This window comes from Pseudochaenichthys georgianus, chromosome 8, assembly GCF_902827115.2.
Source record: "Pseudochaenichthys georgianus chromosome 8, fPseGeo1.2, whole genome shotgun sequence".
NCBI classification, from domain to species: Eukaryota; Metazoa; Chordata; class Actinopteri; order Perciformes; family Channichthyidae; genus Pseudochaenichthys; species Pseudochaenichthys georgianus.
Window position 1 is genome coordinate 28068258 of NC_047510.2, and position 19530 is coordinate 28087787.

The 19530-nt window shown below is 41.9% G+C and overlaps 1 protein-coding gene across 2 annotated transcripts; it reads right to left on the reverse strand.

Moving 5' to 3' along the window:
* Positions 1 to 451: 451 nt before the first annotated feature.
* LOC117450728 (protein FAM83G-like) lies at positions 452 to 16533 on the reverse strand. Of its 2 annotated transcripts, XM_034088655.1 has the most exons (6): positions 15932 to 16533; positions 13786 to 13953; positions 7457 to 7581; positions 4252 to 7093; positions 4085 to 4105; positions 2276 to 2362 (listed from the first exon to the last, which is right to left on the reverse strand). In XM_034088655.1, the coding sequence occupies exons 1-5, from the start codon at positions 16382 to 16384 to the stop codon at positions 4088 to 4090; spliced, it is 3606 nt and encodes a 1201-aa protein (XP_033944546.1). In that variant the 5' UTR covers positions 16385 to 16533; the 3' UTR covers positions 2276 to 2362; positions 4085 to 4087. The 2 variants fall into 2 exon arrangements, with proteins under 2 accessions (XP_033944545.1, XP_033944546.1); XM_034088654.1 differs by lacking the exon at positions 4085 to 4105 and having other exon boundaries at positions 452 to 2362.
* Positions 16534 to 19530: the final 2997 nt, after the last annotated feature.

Below are 19530 nucleotides of genomic sequence, written 5' to 3' on the forward strand. Positions count from 1 at the left end.
TCAGAATTGTATCGCCCTGTGAAAGATGACTGAATCATCCAAAAGCCCAGTGGCATCGAGGGACTGTACATTAGCTCTGCTCACCTCTTTTGGACCGTTTTTGACAGGGCTGAAGAAACACATTGAAATAAATCAGTCCGCATTCACGGCAGCCTTCTGCAGTGATAAAAGCAGGTTTAGAAAAAAACAACTAAACAAACATTAAGCAAGTGCACAAATGTAATGTCTGTTTATTATAATAACAGAAAAGACTGGAGCTTTTGTCATTACAAGATAAGACAGGTACTTTTCTGGATAAAACACGTGGATTATGTGCACAACAGCCAATTTATGTCATTTAGGAATTTATTTGTCATGCAAAAAGCACCGCTGTAACAAAGGACCATCCTTCAAAAAAGGACACCAATTTGTAGACCTTTGTAAAAATTAGCAAGAGATCTGTATGTGTCTTCAGAGTAAAGAGTTCTGCCTGAGCACAGTAACTTTGTCTTCCAGAGAAAAGCATTTTGAATATAAATCGGATGTGGTGCAAACAAAAAATAAATCATTTACAAGGCCTCTTTAATGTTTTGATATTTTTAGCGTATAGCACACAATGAAAGAATACAAAAAAAGGTCTAACACATCTGCATCAACAGTTTTTTTAATTCAAGTTTGTACCACAAACACTTGAATGAACAGAAGAAGAAACACTCAGCTTGTACTTTAATAATACAAATGTGGGAACAATGTTCCCACTCACTCATATAAACATAGTATAAACAGCTACTGTCATGAGGTTAGCCATTTCAATTATTTCTGCCACCAGAGTGGAAAGTAATTGAAGCGAATAGTAAATTGTAAATGAATAGTACAAAACTGTTTTTAGTCAACATTTACTAAAAAAAGTAAATGTCTGTGTGTAATTCCATGGTTTCCAATTGTTCAGTATCACACAAAATACAGTACATCTGTACATACAGTATGTGTGCACATGGTAATATTTGATTTTCATTAAACATGTCATAGTACCTATTTCTATACTGAGCATTGCGTTGACTCATGTTACTTATAGTGTATATTGGAAGCACACATTCACATACTACACTGCTGTAAGGAAAGAAATCCACCACATTTGAAAGTTTTCTGAATTAAATTACAAAGCAAAAGAGAAAAAAAAGATAAGAGGGTATATTTATATTTAGCTGAAAAAGTAATTTTTTGCTCGATCCACAGTTTATGTAAAGTTAATGGAGTAACATCAGCAGTGCTATGTTGAGTGAAATACCTACAGCTTCTGGGTTTATTTATTGTTTACATATATCCATTTTGATGGTCATACAAACAATTTAAGCATTTAGTATCCGCATTTTCACATACAAATGTTTACAATCAACTCCATTGTTGTTCAATATCTAGGGCCCCGTGGGTGAAAAAGTACATTTCAAGTTTAATATTCAGAAAAGTAGAAGAAGAATTGAAAGGAAAAGGAAAACTACCTATCCAATCACACTTTGTTTGGTCTTATAATGAGCAACGTTATGCATAGCAGTGGTTTCATACTAAAGTGCATCCGCCATATGACGAGACAGGAGCAGGTCAATACCACGAGTCATGGGTCAAAGTTCAAAGTTCAGTTCAACGTGTAAGGTAAAAGTCTTAGCTTGCTCTGTTGGATCCCTTTTGCTTTCACAGTACACATACCGTGTCAATGCAAGCTTTTTCTCAGAGGTGTATCTTAATTTGTGTTTAACTTGCCTTTCTTTGGCTTGATGTGCTACAGTAAGATTATAGAAAATGAATGACTGACAGTAGCAGACTAGCTCATGCTGCTGTGTCTCTGTCCATGCGAGCTGCCACTGCCTCTCTTGCTCTGCGCTGGCAGCTTGCTCATCTTCTCCTTCAGGCCATTCAGGCTGTACAACCTGCTAAAAGTGACGCTAAATGGATTCTTTCCTTCCTCCTGCGGTGATCCAGCCTGGTTCTGGGTCTGAGAATGAAGCAGCGCCTCTCTGTTGGACTGTGGGAGGAGAAAAGAGCCCTGGGGTTTTGGGTAAGGGGATGGATTCTGCGTCTGTCCAGCTCTCGTTCTGTCCTGCGCTGCTGGAGGCTGTCGAGAGAAGAACCTCTGCTGGCTTTGGGAGACTTTGGCCTGCCTAGTTGCTGGCCCGACAGCACCAGCTTTCAGAGGAGGAGGCGGTCTGGATGGCGGTCTACGAGGAAATAAGGCGTTGCTTTCTGCCTGGTTCTGCTGGCGGCTGGGATGAGGCCCCATAGCCCAGTTGGGTGAGAGGACTCGTAAGCGCCTCGATGGTTGGTAGGAGGAGAACGTCTTGCTGTCCTGCTGCCGTCCTCGTTGAAATTCGGGAGAAGCATGCGAAAGCTAGGAAAGACAAGGAAAATGGGGATGAGAATACATTTATGTATAATGGAGGTATCAATACATTGAACTACATTTTTTTGCAGGAGCAGAGCAACATCTCAACCACACCTCTAATCACCTGCTAAACTACTTATATCTGGCCAACACATAAAGCCTTGTTTGCCTCCAAATTCAATACCGGAACTCATTGTCCCTTTTTATCTCGTCTAAACACAAATCCTATAACTCTGGAGGGGGGGGGGGCGGGGGGGGGAGCTAGTGGAGCACGCTCAGGTACTGCGGAGCGCATAAAGCAGACTCTTCACCCTAACGAAGGATCACTTCTTCTTCAGGGCAGATAAGGCTACGCAGTACGCAGTCTACTGTCCCGCAGCTGCTGCCTCTCTGTTGAACTCCGGTACTGCACATTACTCACGAGATGTTGTAAAAAAAATTAGTGGGGGGGGCGAACACACTAACCACTCACGCACCACAGCGCGTCCCGGATGAGAATGTCTGGCGTGCCAGATTTGGCCCGCGTGCCGCCAGTTGATGGTCACTGGTCTAGTGGCTCATATTATTGAGCTATATTCAGATAAGAAACATGCCTTGAGCGTAAATGGAATTGTTGCAAATGTAAAAGAGAAGTACTTGGGTGCAAATGTAAGATATGTTTTAATGTCCGTTTTGTTAATATTACATGACAGTTCACAGTTAAAACATGCCAGCAACACCTCTCTGACTGGAAAGGACTATTGTTAGATGAAAAGCGTGGTCTCAGGTCAGTGGTGAGTTAATCTATTCTACGGCAATGAATGTGAAACTATCAATCTTTTACCGATTCATCAATATTGCATCAGTGTGAGCGTGTGCTGCGCTTCATTAAAAGTATGTCACTTTAATTCACACACAGTCTCCTTGTTCAATAATGAACAAGTGTCGTGTGTTTGAAGGCAGTGACGCTCTGTTCACACACACACACACACACACACACACACACACACACACACACACACACACACACACACACACACACACACACACACACACACACACACACACACACACACACACACACACACACACACACACACACACACACACCCACACACACACACACACACACACACACACACACACACACACACACACACACACACACACACACAGTTAGTGAGATTCGATTTTCCAATAGGACATTTCATTTGTATAAACCAACAGCTGATTTAGTAATAGTCTGATTAGCATGGTTAAATTAATTTTGGTTAAGGCAGTATATGTAATTGATGATTTAATAATAGCAATGTCATGTTAATGTTCAAGGTGATTTTATTAAACATAAGATCATTAGAAAAAGATGCTTTTGAAACAGGATTGATTGGTTTCAAAATGAGGATCTCAGATATTGTTTCAACGCAAGTAATCAACTGTGGAAGCTTCATTGTGTTAGTTAGTTAGTTACAATTTCTTACACAAATCATTTAATTATAGTCACATATCAGAGGCTATTGTAATGCTCAATACATCAGAAAATACAGGCATACAAATATAGATAGGCTTAAGGGTAAATGGAAATGTGAGTTATTATTTAGTTATTAAGTTATTAAGAAGACATTTCCAAAGTGGATTTTGCAAGACACTACAGGAGAATAGGGTAAAATGATTCTAGTCTAAAACTACTTTCACTACCACCTGTTAGATGTGCGGCACGTCCCCTTGAAAACTTGGTTTAGCCGTGCTTACCTTTTATGCGACTGGTGTTCGCTGAGTGGTTAAGAAAATTAAAAAGTACAAATTATTTAGGTTAATAACCTTCACAGTAGCTTTAAAAATATAATTTGTTGTGTGGTGAGGACATTTGTTGTGGAATTTAGAGAATAAATCACCCTTCGCCTTACTGTATGCCATACCTTTTGTCCGTCAGCCGCCTGAGGTCTGCCCATCCTCTCCACGCTGTCCCCGGCCTTCTCTGTCCCCGGCCTCTCTTTCGTGGGTTGAATGTCACCGGTGGATGATCGCTTTCGCTCTAAACTTTCAGTTTCAGTGCTAGAGGTATACCTGTCTATAGTGCCTAATGTACCAGCAGGAGAGTTTGAATTTATGTATACAGGACTGGTAGCATTAGCGTTATTTGTGTGTGCTAAGCTAATATGCTCCTCTGTCATTGCGTGGTTCAGGGAAGCTAATCGCTCCAAAACAGGCTCTTGGAGAGGGGAGTCGTAACATTCATAAAACTCCTCTGAAGTGGTGGAGAGAGCGGAGTCTGTTCTTGGTGATAAATACCCGTCAGGTGTTGGCGTTCGAAAGTCTGGAGGGTATGTGCGAGAATCGGAGGGAGGCGTGCAAAAGTCTGGGGTGGGCGTACGTGGGAGAAATCCATCCGGGGTGGCACTGCGGGTCAGAGCCATGAGTGACTGCAATCCTCTCTCTGATGTCGGTGAAAGCAAGTCTGGCGTGTGTATTTCAGAGAGATGTAATCGCAGGGGTTTCTCAGGTGTGTGTGTGCCTCCTGGTGCTTTAGAAGGTTTTTCTTGAATGTTGTTGTGAGTGTTATGTTTGGCAGTATCTGGCATACTGTCTGTGGGGCGTTCGGGTGTTAAACTTGCATTACCTTGCTGATTGTGTATAACTGTGTGTGTGCTATCACCAGCACTGTCTTTAAATATGTGTGTGGCAGAAATAGGAGTGTGTGTTGGTGCTTTTAAAGAGTCCACAGTATCTGATACATTGTTAACTGGTGCAGGTAACTCACTATACGATATTCTCTGTGGTACGTGTACTTTTGCAAGGTATGTTTTGCATTCTGTCACATTCTCAGTTTTTTCATTTGTCACTCCAGAAACATCCATTGAAACTTGTTCTGGGGCCTTAATCTCCTTCTTTACTGTTGCAACACTATCTTTCTGTGGGGTTAGTTTGACATGCATTGACACCAAAGTCTTGGGCTTGACACTTTTTGGAATGACTTCTTGAGTAATCACATTCTCTACTTTTGTTATCAAAACATCTGACTTGGCTTTGTTTCCGGCTATCGATTGCATTCCTGCTCTGTCATCGCCTCCAACTGCTTTCTCATTGATTGTATTTTGGGAAGTCCCACTCTGCTTTTGTTGTGGTGCTTCTACCAAAATGTCCTTCGTCATTTTCTGCGCCCCTACCTCACCTTTGCTGTTGTTCTGCAGTTCTGGGACTGTCTCGGCAACTTTTTGAGACAATGTTGTCACCGTTGTTGCTACAGCAGGTGCATGTCTGACCTTTTCTGGTGCTGTGCTTGTCTCAGCCATTGGGACAACACTAATATCCTGGATTTCCTGGCCTTTGTCGGTGAAGTCGCCCTTGATAACCAGATGGACAGTACGAGCTTTAGGAATGGGTGGTGTTGAAGTCTCAGATGGGGATGCTGGGGACAAAGGGAGGGCAGGAGGGGGAATGGAAGAAGAGCTAATGGAAGACTTGGGACTCTTGCTTGTAGTGATGGAGATGTGACTGTTTTCAGAGAGGGGGGTGGAGCTGACAGACTGTGGAGAAGACTTGTGGCTGTTGATGGTGGGAGTCTGGATGATAAGGGTTATTTCAGAGGAGTTGTGTGACTGTGTGTGATCAGCCTGCAATTGTGAGTCCATATGTGGCAGCACTGTCTTTGTTTGTGGGTGTGGCTCTGTGTTCCCTTCAGTGGGACGATCCAGGTGTGAGTCTTGTGTACAGCTCGCCTTCAGGGCTTGTTTCCTGCTCACAACCTCCTGTTGTGTGTTTAAAATACTGTCGACATCGGTTTTAGTGTTAGATTCAGAGAGGGTGGTGACAGTTTGTGTGGTTTGTGAAGACCCCTTAGAGTTAGGAGTGGATGCGCTGCTTCTGGATTGGGGAGGAGTGTGTGCATTGAGGTGAGGTGTGTTGTTGTGGCCTGCATCTTCTTTGGGGAAGGTATGAGAATGCTGTTTCTTCTCAGTGTTGGGAGTGGTCGTAGTGTCTTTGTTGGACTCACACTGTGGTCCGGATGCAGGTAATTTCTTGACAGGTTCCTCTGTTTTGCTTTTGATCTCACTCGGACCTTTGTTAGTTTTAGTTTGCTGGGCTACACCTACCACCACCTCTTTAGTCTTGGTTTTATCTTGTGCTGGTTGGAGTTCATTCACCTCCTTCTGTTTAGTCGTAAAGTCTCTTGGCTTAGCGACGTCGGGCAGAGTTTCTTTTGGCTTACAGAAGGGACTGCTGAACCTGACTGCTTGGCTGGTTTCATACATCTCTGACCTCTGTAGATGGACCTGATTTTGTTTTTTGTTATCACGAATGTTAATGAACCCGATTACATCCCTGGCCGGGTCGGGCTCTGGCCAGGTGGGCAGGTATGACATCATGCACACTTTCTCTAGATCTATGAGTCCAGGGTGGATGGGCGGAGCCTCCTGTGTAGATTCTTTATTAGCCCCTTTCCCCCCACGCTTCTTGGTTTCCTGGTTCTTGGAGTCCTCTGGATTGTTGGTCTTTGGAGGAGGAGTGGAGTATGAGTTGCCCAAAGCAACATATTTGGCACTGTACAGTTTCCTAACCATTTCAGCAGAAGGAGGGACGACTGCGGCCGGCGCTGGGATGAGCTCCGCTTCAGGTTCAGGCTCGATGGCGTCCTTACGGAGGTCTACTGAGTTGGAGGTTGCGTAGAGGACTCGAAACAGCTTGTCAAAGGACTCCACTGCCTGGCCTTTAACCACGGTGATGAGATTTCTGTCCAGTCTCGATGCCGACCAAGTGAAACTACAGAACATACAACAGATACAAAGTTAGTCTACCTCTAAGCACAACAGGATATTAAATGTTGGCAAAATACTAATGACTGAACCATCCATTAATTTAGAGACTGCACTGTGCATGCATTTATGTCTCTTGTGCATTGGATACATTTAAAACCTGTTGGTCTTGCTTGTAGAGATAATGCTACCAGACACTAACAGTACATTCTTTATTCACATTTCACGCTAGGCTCAAAGACACAAAGAGAGGTGGAGCACACATAGATAATCTGTTTCTTTCTTTGTCTATATTTATCTCTTTCTTACAATCTCTTTAAAAAATGCTCACACGCACATTCACACATTCACACACTCTAAGTGCACTGACCTGTAAGACCCAGACACAGCTTTGTCTCCATCGATGAACATGAATCTGTGTCCCATTCGCCCTCTGACCTTAGTGCAGGACCGGGTGTAGAACTCTGCTCCATCTGTGCAGCGTACCCTGAGGTTCTGTAACACGCACATACATGCAAAGAAGATGAATATAATCTTCTCCAAATTCAGAGCTATTTTTTAACCTGTGACCTGCATGATGTAATGGTTACACAACAATGACAGGGACCAATTCATCTTCCATTAATGGGTCGGATTATGCAAATGTCTGAGGTTCATACATGTATTTTGGTGTCAATGGAACATGTTTACATGCTTTACGTTAAAAAAGCACAACATATTTCTCATGTTGTCTATCTGAATATACCTGCATTTGCTCTCTATCTGACACGTTTTGTTTAAACCCAGCTGCAGAAAAAAAAAAGCCTAATCTGCTCAGATTGGCGTGCGGGAAAAGTATGGCACACCTTTGCCAAGGTAGTTCTCAACGCATTTAGATACTCAAATGGGGAGGTGTATTTTATTGAGCCTGAATGTGACATAGGAAGTAAGAAAGCTGACCGGGTTGTCCTTTTTATCAAATTGACGGTTGGTAGGCAATCTAGATAGCAAAATGTATGTGCACAAGCATTAAAAAAGCGTTTATTTGAATGATATTTCCCGATTAAGTTAAGAAAGTAGGCTACAGATGGGATCACGCCAGCCACAACACCAAACCGGACAGATTTTTGCAGTGTGTGGTGCAGGGGGGCTGCTTTCTACTTTGTCCATTCCTACTCTCAACCTCCAGGGCCCTTGCTCGGGTCACACCCTTCGATGAACTCTGCCTTTGTTTTGATCTCAACTACACAATTGTAAAGTTTCATAACTGTATTTTATGGCGTTGACAAATCTATCCACAGATAGACAGACATATAAACACATGGCAAAGTAATCCAGATCTCTTCCTGGGAGTTTTCGCTACAGTAGGTGTGTCCAGGTGTTTACAGTTTCTTTAACTATGATTTAGGTTTTCTATGTGTACATCTAACCATATTCTATAGAAGTTGAAAAAAACTGTGGACTCTACGTGTACTTTTTTTAAAGAAAACCCTACAGCCATATCAGTGGCGTAACAAGGTTATGATTGGCCCCGGTGAAAAACAATATTTGCACCAGGGCCAATCCAGCCTCTCCTCCTGGCTGGCTGGAGAAGAAGGTTGCACAGCCACGGCCACGGATACAGCTTCACTTGTGGAGCTAGATGGCAATGATGGTGGTGAGCTATCGTTAGTCTCCGGCTCCGGCTGTCGCTGCACGTCAACAATGCTAATGTTAGCGCTCGATTTCGAGGACGATGTATGACAAAAAAAACTGTCCAATTTAGTCAGTTTCTCTCTTGTCCTTTATCTTTTGAGCACCACTCTTGTGCTTTGGTTTGCTGTACATTATAAATGCAAGCTATTACATTTTTTATTATGCTGCCAAACTTGCTGCTGCTAGCTACACTACAGTACAGGTTGATTAAACGGTTCGCTCGTCATGCAAGGTATCACATGACATGAAAGGGAGCAAGGTCATTGGAAAGAAAAATTACAAATGTATTTAGGTTGCTTGGTTACTTTGAAGACTGCGTGAACCGGTCAATGCCATTGGGGCCCCAAAAAATAAAAAAGATATTACAAAAATATTAAAAAAAAAAAAAAGAAGTATTGTATGGGCCCCTGGCCGGCTCTGTTGCACTGGCTGCACCGTCGATAGTTAGGCCACTGAGCCATATATAGAGACTATTAGCAGTAATTTATTTTCATTTAACCAAGTAGCCACACTTATTCAAACTGCAATTACACAGCACATTCAAAGTAAAACTGTGATTAAATATTACACAACCAACAATAATATAATTTCAATTGATCCTAATGTAATCTATGTCTTGTCTTTAATCTGACTTGTTTTTCGCTCATCTCCGTCTGAAAAACACACCATGTTTACTGTAAGCAATTCTTCTGTATCGGGATTCCCTCAGATTCAAAGCTGGTGTCCCTCAGGGCTCAGTTCTCTGTCCACTTTTGTTGTTTTGCTCTGAAAGGCCTACACGCGTGACTGTGTAGCTGTAAAGCAATATATTAAATGAGGGCTAACACTTAACCAATCGTTATGATAATAAATGGGTGGTACAGTTTATGTACCTGCAATCATAAAAGACTGTAATAATGTTTCAGATAAGAGATTACACATGAAAGGAACGTCGAACAAACACTTTCTCGGTTAAATCGCTCTGACTCACTTTGTGTTTCTTTGTTTCTTCTTTCCTATCTTCTTTTATTTCTTAAGAACAGATGTATTCACCAACATCTGTCCGACATTAAACACGAAAACTGCATCCTAATTCTGTGAGAGATATGCAGACCTTTGTTTCCCATAATCCATTGTTGAACATCAGTAGTTTTCGATTAGGTTCGGTAGTTATGAAGCGTTTATTTGGTCCTTTTAAACATTCCAAACAATCAGGAAACGGCATGCGATTCAGGTTTTTTACAAGGTGTTTCGATTATGTTAGTGATCAGTAAATGGTCCATATAGCATTAATGCATAGTGTAAATAATATATTTTAAATATGGGGTCAAATAAAAATGATTGCAACCTAGCTTCAGCTTTTGCTTTCTGTCTGACATGGTTTGGTAGTACATGTTCAACTCTTTGTACGCTGATTGAGCTCTCTTTCCTGGTGATAGATTGAAACATTTTGAATTACCATACCACTTTGGGTAGTTTAGATTTAACTATCTTGTTTTCGGGAAAGCCATAAGTTTCTTTGAAAAGACACAGCTTAATGAGTCACGTCGGTGTCTAGGGCCAGGTCGTGAACTGAAAAGCAGCCAACTAATTGTATAACCAGTTATCCTGATGCAGCAGATTATTCCTGGTATAGCTTTTCTCACAGTACACTCCACCCTACTTTGGTCCCACCCTTGACTCTCTCTTCCCCGCAGTACATTCCTTTTACCAACTGATTCGATCAAATCAGCAACTTGCATTTCTTTGTGTATTAAACTCTAGATGATGAGTGCTTAAGATGTCCTATAAAGAATGCTGTGTAAAAGCACAACCACCGTATTAGATTGCAAAGCAAACATAGCTCTGCATAACACCAGAACTAACTGAAAAACAGTGGCAAGGAGGCGTGGCTTAATGAAAATGCAAGCGGGCATGCTTTCTCACCCCAATGATGTTGCCGGGAGATCCAGAGAAGATGTAGGGAGTTTTATATTCAAAAGTTAGGCCAATTTGGCTTCATGCCCCACTGAGCAACTTTCATGGGAATGAATGGGGGCCCTTCTTTCAATGCTGTATCCAGTTCTCTTTGTACATCCATGCCAGAGGGCGTGGGAGAGAATAATCTGGCACCTTTTTACCTATACACATATATATCTTGCAACATATCAGCACTTCCTACTATCCTCTCTATTCTATCCTCCACCTACTCCCTCTTGTCACTTACAGTAACAGTAAAACACCTGTCTTCTACTCTTTCTGTCAACCCTCATCTTAATAAGGCAGAGCAGACCAAAGACCTGCGACAGTGGTTTCTGTCAGAAAGGTACAGGATCATTTAAATGACAGATACCCCCACAGACACAGAATATGACCAGGATATATGAACACATAACATCGCTGTGGTTTCGAAGTATACAGCTGTCAAACACACCTCACTGTGCTCAATCTAAACCCATGATTTATGTGTTCAAACACAAAGCATTGTGAACAAGTGAATGATACGGCATCTATTGCACGTCTGTCCGTCCTGGGAGAGGGATCCCTCCTCTGTTGCTCTCCCTGAGGTTTCTCCCATTTTTCCCTTTAAACTGGGTTTTCTTTGGAAGTTTTTCCTTGTACGATGTGAGGGTCTAAGGACAGAGGGTGTCGTATTGTCATACTGATATTCTGTACACACTGTGAAGACCACTGAGACAAATGTAACATTTGTGATATTGGGCTATATAAATAAACATTGATTGATTGATTGATTGATTGATACTGTGTCTTAAAATAAATCTGTCTTATTTAATGATATTCGCTTTGACAACTAGATTGTATTTCTGCAACTACCATGCCTTAGCGGTAAAGCTGTGTTACACTATAACAGTATATTGTACAAAATATGAAACCATGCATGAAACGAGTAGTTGTATGAGCTGATTTTTATTAAATGGATAACCATGAGCCAATGGTTTATTTCAGGGATCAAACATCAGACTTAATTAAATCTAGGTTTTGAGGCTGAGTGCACTGTGGGCATTTCAGAAAGCAAGCAGTTGCGATGCAAATAATACAGGGAGAGAACAGCCATCCAGTTAAGCTAAAATAAGACATTCATTTTCCATGTGTAATTGTCATATGTTTATGTTTAGAAGTCACAAACTGCCACATGAGACTGTGAAAATGTCTGCTGTTTTGCTTATGATCCAGATACAGATGGTACTTTAAGGCAGTCAAGCTGTTACTGCATTTGCGATTCACTTAAATTCCTCCAAGGCATACACTGGCAGAGCTGAGACAGAGAGTGAGTGTGTGTGTGTGTGTGTATGTGTGTGTGTGTGTGTGTGTGTGTGTGTGTGTGTGTGTGTGTGTGTGTGTGTGTTTGTTCTTCAATGTTTGACTTCTTCCTGCCAAATTAGGATCTAAACCAGTGTATACCTTAACAGTAAACTAGGAACATAATTAGTTAAACACATTGTAAGCCCTTGTGGAAAATGCCCAACCTTATTATACTGTAAGTTATTTAATTGAAATGATCGCCCCATGGAAAGGAGGACAAACTCAGCCGCTAGTAAATACACAAATTGCAATGTTAGATGCTAAAATGCTTATCATGTACAGAGCAGCAATTACATGTACAAATAAAACAATTGTGCTAGTCACGTGTCTGGGAAGATTTCAATGTTCCTAACAAGCGGACTCAAATAATATACTTTATAATAAGCTTTAAAACAGTTGATAGGAGGACTATAGGAAGAATGACATCAGCATTAAATAAAAACCAAACAAGGAACTCTTTGTAAACATACCAATATACATAGAGACCTGCCTGGCTCACAACATTTTAATAAAGATGTTGTTGATGACTTAAAATTAAGAACTGTTTTAATCCTGTTCTTAAAAGAGTCACCGGCTGGAGGAAACACTACAGAGATATTCTTACAGGCGTACTGGCAGCTAGATTAAAAGATTCCATTCTCAGGAGAACAATTCACTGGAGATGGACAGCTGTACTTTCCCTTTAGCTTAAGTGTCTGTACATGACCAAATGTGTGTTCTAACTTGGGTTTTTCATGGTAGCCGGCCAATTATGCAATGAAACAAACACCCAAGGTAGACACAAGGAGGTAAAAGATTCATATGGTACAGTGCCAGCTGGTTGTTATTTGAGCCTTTGTGTGAGTGCGTGTGTGAGAAAATGATAGAAGGCATGTGCTTTCACTTATCCATGCATAACGAAAACTTCTTGACAGTGCCTTACAGTCTCATAATGACTTGATCATTTTCTGCATTACTGAACATCTGGAAATTCCCCCCTGTGATCAAAGAGCAAAGATTACTTCCGCTTTAGTGACACATGAAATGACACTGAATGAAACTGCAACTTTGAGATTTTATCCTAACAGAATAGATAATTAACTCAAATGTTCTGTTTTTATTCTGGTCATCACATTGGTTAGTCAGTTGAACAGGGTGGTCTCTAGAGCAATATGTGGCAAGATTGTCATAACATTTTTCAAAAACACAAATTAATTTTACGTAGCACAGATTGGCTCTCAATAATAATAATGGGGGATTTGTTTTAAAGAGGCCTTATTATGCTTTATTGGGTTTTCCCCTTCCTGTAGTGTGTTATATTGTTTTTTGTGCATGTAAATGGTCTGCAAAGGCTAACATCCCTCACACACCCCCCTGCCTGAAAGGCCTCGATTGGACTCCTTTGCTTACTTCCGTATCTTAATGACATCACTATAACACTCACATTCCTATTGGCTAGCGCTCCAACTGTTGGCTAAGGGGTGGGACATCTGGAAGCGGTTGACCAACCACAATAGAGCTGACCAGCAAACCAATCAGAGCAGACTGGCCTCTGGTTTCAGACAGAGGGTGAAAAGAGGTGCTGCAGCACAGGCAGTTTGAGAAAATAAAGAGCTTTTTGAACATTAAAGCATGTGAACATGTCAGAGTAGAGGCACGAAATGCAAATATAAACCTGAAAATGAGCATAATATGCCCTCTTTAATTCTAGCTACAACTAATCCTTACTCTTTGATGCTTAACATCAGACTGGTGCTGACTCACCTTGAGGTGTCCGGGATGCATTTGTGCCCTCTGACACATGGACCGGAAATGAGGTAGTGTTGAGCTTTCCAAAAGGATGTAGACAGAAACCTTCCTCTTGAAACCAGCATCAAGCAAATCCCTGAAGATGTCAACATCAGTAAACACATCCATCACTACTGCTATAACCTGAAGGCAAAAACACACAACACCTGCATCACACACACTGGAAAATACTCAAAAAGACATTGTTTATGCAGGAAAGTAAGGAAATACATGCACATACGTATAACTACGCAGCAAGATCAAGCCTCAGGCATAACTGTGAGGTTACTGAAAACATGACACATTGACTCTTTTGTGCTAAGGCAAATAAGATTCAAGTTGTTTCACAGGTTTGACAATCACACAAATTATTAAAGGTCCCATCTCATGCTTTTCCGGTTATTACCCATCCCCTTGTGTGTTATGTAGCTTTTTATGCATGTAAACCGTCTGCAAAGTCACAGCTAGTGGAGCCTCGCAGAAGGGGGTGCTGCAGCCCCCTCTGCACCCCCCCTTCCCGCATCCATTCGCGATATCTCGCTGTCTCGCAGACCCCACGCAGCAACCAGGAAACGACACCAGTAACCCAGCTCAAACTGTCCGCTCCTCACAGCAGCGAGCCGCGCAACATCCGGCCAACACGGCACCCAGACCCCACGCAGCATTCTCATCTGTTTGTCATTACTGGTGTCATTTTCTGGTTGCTAACACCATGGTAACACATAATCACTGATGTTCCGCTGTAACGTTGGTGGACTCATCAGAACAGAGTGGGTGAGCTGACCAATCAGAGCACACTGGGCTCACAGGGAGGGGGGGGGGCAGGAGCTCCAACAAGCCGTTTAGGACAGAGAGTGAATACACATACTATGCAGAGATGCTGTATGAGAAACCAATGTGAGTTTGGAAAATGTAACAATGTAAATCTATTCTATACCTCAACAATGGAATTTTGATCAGTAGAAATGGCCAGTACATGGGACCTTTAAGGTATAATTTCAGGGGAAGTTGTGCAGGTTCTCACAGCTCTCCGCTTATAGGTTAATTTAGCCTGTCAGAAGCTTTTCAGTTCCCATAGGTTGGTGCATTCGAGAGACACATGTCTCTGAGAACAGCTGCCATGAAATAAAACATGTCACATTAAACTTGTGCCTTCAGATGAGTCAGCTGCTAGACAGACAAAAAAGCACACTCATATGCATCATCAACCTATGCAAAAAAGCACATCATGCAAATATCCAACATAATCTTGCTCCCTTGTTACAGTGGCGGTACTTCTTTTAGTCCCTGATAAAGCAGCTTAATCAAGTTGCACTTTACTCTTCACTGTCTCATGTTGTCATCAGTCTGTACTCTTACCTCACACAGACTGATGTCATTGCTGCCCGTGTTAACACAATGTCAACGTTACAGTTTATCTTTTGAATGAGTACAGCAGGTCAGAGAAATAAGTGTAAAACAAAATCCCTTTTGACAACAATATTTAATATGTAACATGCATGTGTTTCTACATATTTTCTTTGGTGTACCCTCTGAATAGTACACCTGAAACACACTGCAACTACTACAAAATAGTTAAACCATAAAGGAAATATTTGACACAGCAGTGTTTCTTATTGCACAGCCATTTACTATATCAATGTTACAGTTATTTTTTAAAGGGTACAGCATGTCAGTGTCAGCCAACATAAGCAACAAAGAAGAGCACAAATAAACACATATAGAGAGGCACATATTGCCCAGCCTATATGTAAATACTAAAGATCTTAAACTAAACCGTTTCATATTTCCCAATAACCCAAGGGAAGACAACCACACATGAATATGCTTTAAATATTTGTATATAGCTTTGGACCTGTATGCGGAGAGTGTTAACTTTCAATTTTAGTAGTTTACTTTTATTTGAAAGTAAAAATTAAGGCAGAAACAGACAGGACAATGCTTAAATATACCTATTCTGCCTTCCTTCCTTCTTTCTTTCTTTCTTTCTTTCTTTCTTTCTTTCTCCATAAAGCACGTTGGTCTGGAGGTTTTAAAGTTCTTAACAAATAAAGCTAAATTGTATTGTATTAAATGGTATTCTTTAATGTTTGTCTTCTTCTTTATAAGTGGCCCAACATACCTTTTGCGCCTGCGCAATCATTTTCCTGACGACCTCCTTGATGTGAGCCTGATCATCCAGGGGTGGCTGCGTGTACACGGTTGTGCGCGTGACCCCCCGGTAAGAAGCGCAGTCCGGCCAACCCAGGTCCATCTGCGGGATGGACCTATCCGACAACTCGGGCCAGTAGTGCAGAGACAGCGGAGACTGGTCGTCCCCGCCGTCCTCCGGGAAGATGTCCGTGCCCGGGTCATAGGGCTCCACCGTGTCCGCGAGAGAGTCTAACTCCAGGTCCGACAGGAAGCCGCGCAAGGTGCGAGTCTCCAGGTACTTAACAAACGCCTCGCGACCATCTCGAAGGAAAGCCTCGAGCGCGACCCGCTGGTCCTCGCTGTACAAAAACTCCGGTTTGGACTCGATGGTCCGGAGGTTCACGTTGTTATCGTCCAGGCACTGTACCTGGGACAGAGCCATGTCTAAAAAATAAACACTAAAAATTCAGTTTAGTTCCTCTTCCAAACTTCTCCAAACGTGTTGCATAAAAGTTTCCCTCTGTGGTCTAAACAGCTGAGTAGATCATCTCCAGACTTGTTGCACATAACTTCACGTAGTTCGCCCAGATTCCTTTGAGCGGCCATGGTGCGTTAACACTCGGACATTGTCATCCCCACTTCCAAACGAAAGACTTGACGGGGCAGAGAGAGAGCGAGAGGCAGAGTGAGTGACACCCCGCTGAAGGCACCACCCGACAGGTGTGACCCTGTGACAGCAAAACACCCACACACAGAAGCATGCGCACCTTTGTCAGGTGCCATGTACAGATATCAAAACATACCATCAGAGGTGAAAGTACTCAGATCTTGTACTTAAATAAAAGTAGAAATACCAAAGTGTAGGAATAGTCTGTTGGTAGTAAAAGTCCTGTATTCAAAATGTCACTCAAGTAAAAGTATAAAAGTATTGGCATCTAAATATATTTAAAGTATCAATCGCCTAGTAAAAGTACTCATTAGATTGGTACATTTCACAATCATATGTTTTGATTATAATTATTGATTTGTTTATCAAGCTGGTAAAGGAACACCATTTAATGAATTAATGTACTGCTTGGTAGCATGCACATTTAATCCAGATGTAATTTATTGGTATAAGTAAGTCTTATTTAAGTGTTTATCATATTGTATGGTATAGATTATTGATAGATATCAATAGTCTATATCTGCAACTAAATATGTAGTGGAGTAAATGTAAAATATTTGCCTCTGTAGTGGATTATACATATGAATACAAATGTTATAGTCAAGTACAAATACCTCAAAATGGTACTTAAGTACAGTACTTGAGTAAATTAACACCACTGAAAGGAGAAAACGTTTTACATGTTTGAGTTTGACTTGATTATATAAAGGAATGTCATTAACAAAAGCAACCCCTCCCTTATTTAACAATTAAATCATTAGAGTACCAGTCATCCAATGGGGTGAGACATGTGAAAACCACAAGTAGATCATCCATGACTTTGCGTTTCTACCTGTTCTGTCATGTTTCTTAAAGCTCCTGCCAGCAAGACAGAGCCGCAAACCAAAATAAGAAGATAAGATGACATTAATGGAATCTAAAAAAATTGCATGGAGAGAACAGACTATATATCTTTCATTTTCTTAGAAATAACTCATAAGAAAGAACATGTTAGCAATCATAAACTTCATGTTCACCCTCCAGTGGTGGAGAAAGCATTCAGATCATTTACTAATAACACACTGTACAAATACTCTGGTACAAGTATAACTTTAAACTGCATTTAATGTGACTTAAGTAAATGTATGTACAAATAATCACAACAAAGTACTTAACTAAACTAAACATATATATTTCTTATAAGAAAGGATTAAAACTATTTAAATCTGTAAATAGTTTCAGTGACTAATCATTCCAGCTGTTTGTTTTTAATATTTTATGTTTTGTCTGCAAAAGTCCAGATTTTTTAAGTAACTCGTAACCAAATCTGTCAGATAAATGAAGTGCATTTAAGAGTATCAGTTCCCTGAGGTTTAGTCGGGCGGATGAATAAAGTACTATGAAAGTGATTGGCCTTTAAACTCTATAGAATACGTTTGATATATAGTAGGAATAGGAACAGTGAGGAGCTTGAGCTTAATGCCCAGGGGCCTCATTTATAAAGGGATATACGCTCAAAAAATGGCGTACGTGTCCCTCATGTGTAAGCGTCCCAGTCGTACCACCAGGACGGCTGACGCCATGAGCCCCAGTAACCGCAGACATGATCTGAAGGAGGAGGAGGGATCCCTCTCCCAGGACGGACAGACGTGTAATAGATGCCGTGTGTAAATCGAAGAGATAATACATTTTACAGCATATAGACCGAATGTTAGGAAATGCATGTGTCTGTAATAAGAAGATGAATCCACGAGGATGTCAGCTACAATCCTGTGGAAGCCATCAGGGAAGCAGCATGATGAGACCCAAGGCAGGACCGCAGAGACAGGTTCAGCCACGACCCGAAGTCCACGACTTAATCCAGAACTCAGGATATAGGATCCAAGACACAGGACTACAGCAAGAGGATCAGCCTCAACTCCGGATCCCGGCGTAGATATAGACACAAAACAAGAAAAAAGATTTGGCTGGGTTAATCGGAACAAGAGAATACACAGACCAGAGATGGAGTACTCGAGTCCCGGACTCGGACTCAAGTCGGACTCGAGTGCCGATTTTCGGGACTCGTGACTTGACTCGGACTCGCGCACTGATTGACGCGACTCGGACTCGGACTCGGACTCGTGAATTCTCCCGCACGATGACATGGACTCGGACTCGAACACAGGTAATGATGACTCGTACTCGGACTCGGCTCGGACACTCCTTGGATGACTCGGACTCGAGCAAGTTTTCTCTGGAGTCTGATGTCCTCTGTGTCCTGGCGTGTGCACCTGCGAGGCGAGTTCACGTACTGGGCGCGCCCCCGCTGCTATACCAGTCTAAAGATGTCCAGAGACACACCCCGCATCGTGCTGTATGCTTTTTAAAATGTCGTTTCCATTTTGGGAAAGAGCAGCGCAAAATGCACATTATGTGGACAGAAGATTGAAGAGAAGACTGGGACAACGTCGAATTTCAATCGACACCTTTCACGGCGGCACCCAGAAAAGTAAGTAGAAATGCTATTGTTAGCTTGCTAACCCACGTTAACGTTAGCCACTAAATTGACTCCACAAAGGTTTTAAGATGTCGGGTTAGATGGAGGTAGGGGTTGATATCACATCCTAGAGACCAAGTGCAGTTTTATTGTCTAGATAGATACTGTTAAAAAGCTATACATGTCCTTGGTGATACTGCAGATGATGAGTAGCCTAGCCCTAGCCTACAATGAACGTGAAAATTAGAGACTGAAAATGATCTCCGTCACGGAGGCTCCATAACCAACACACTCTCACTCCCTAAGCGTCCAATAGCGACGTTTGGTCAGTGTCCGTGGCGTCCAATTGTGACGCTCCTAGGCTCCTTCAGCGTCATAAAGGGACGCAAATAGCTTTCAACTGATTGCAATGTATTCCCATCTGCGTCGGGATTTGACGCTCATGGAAGCACGGCATTCGTTT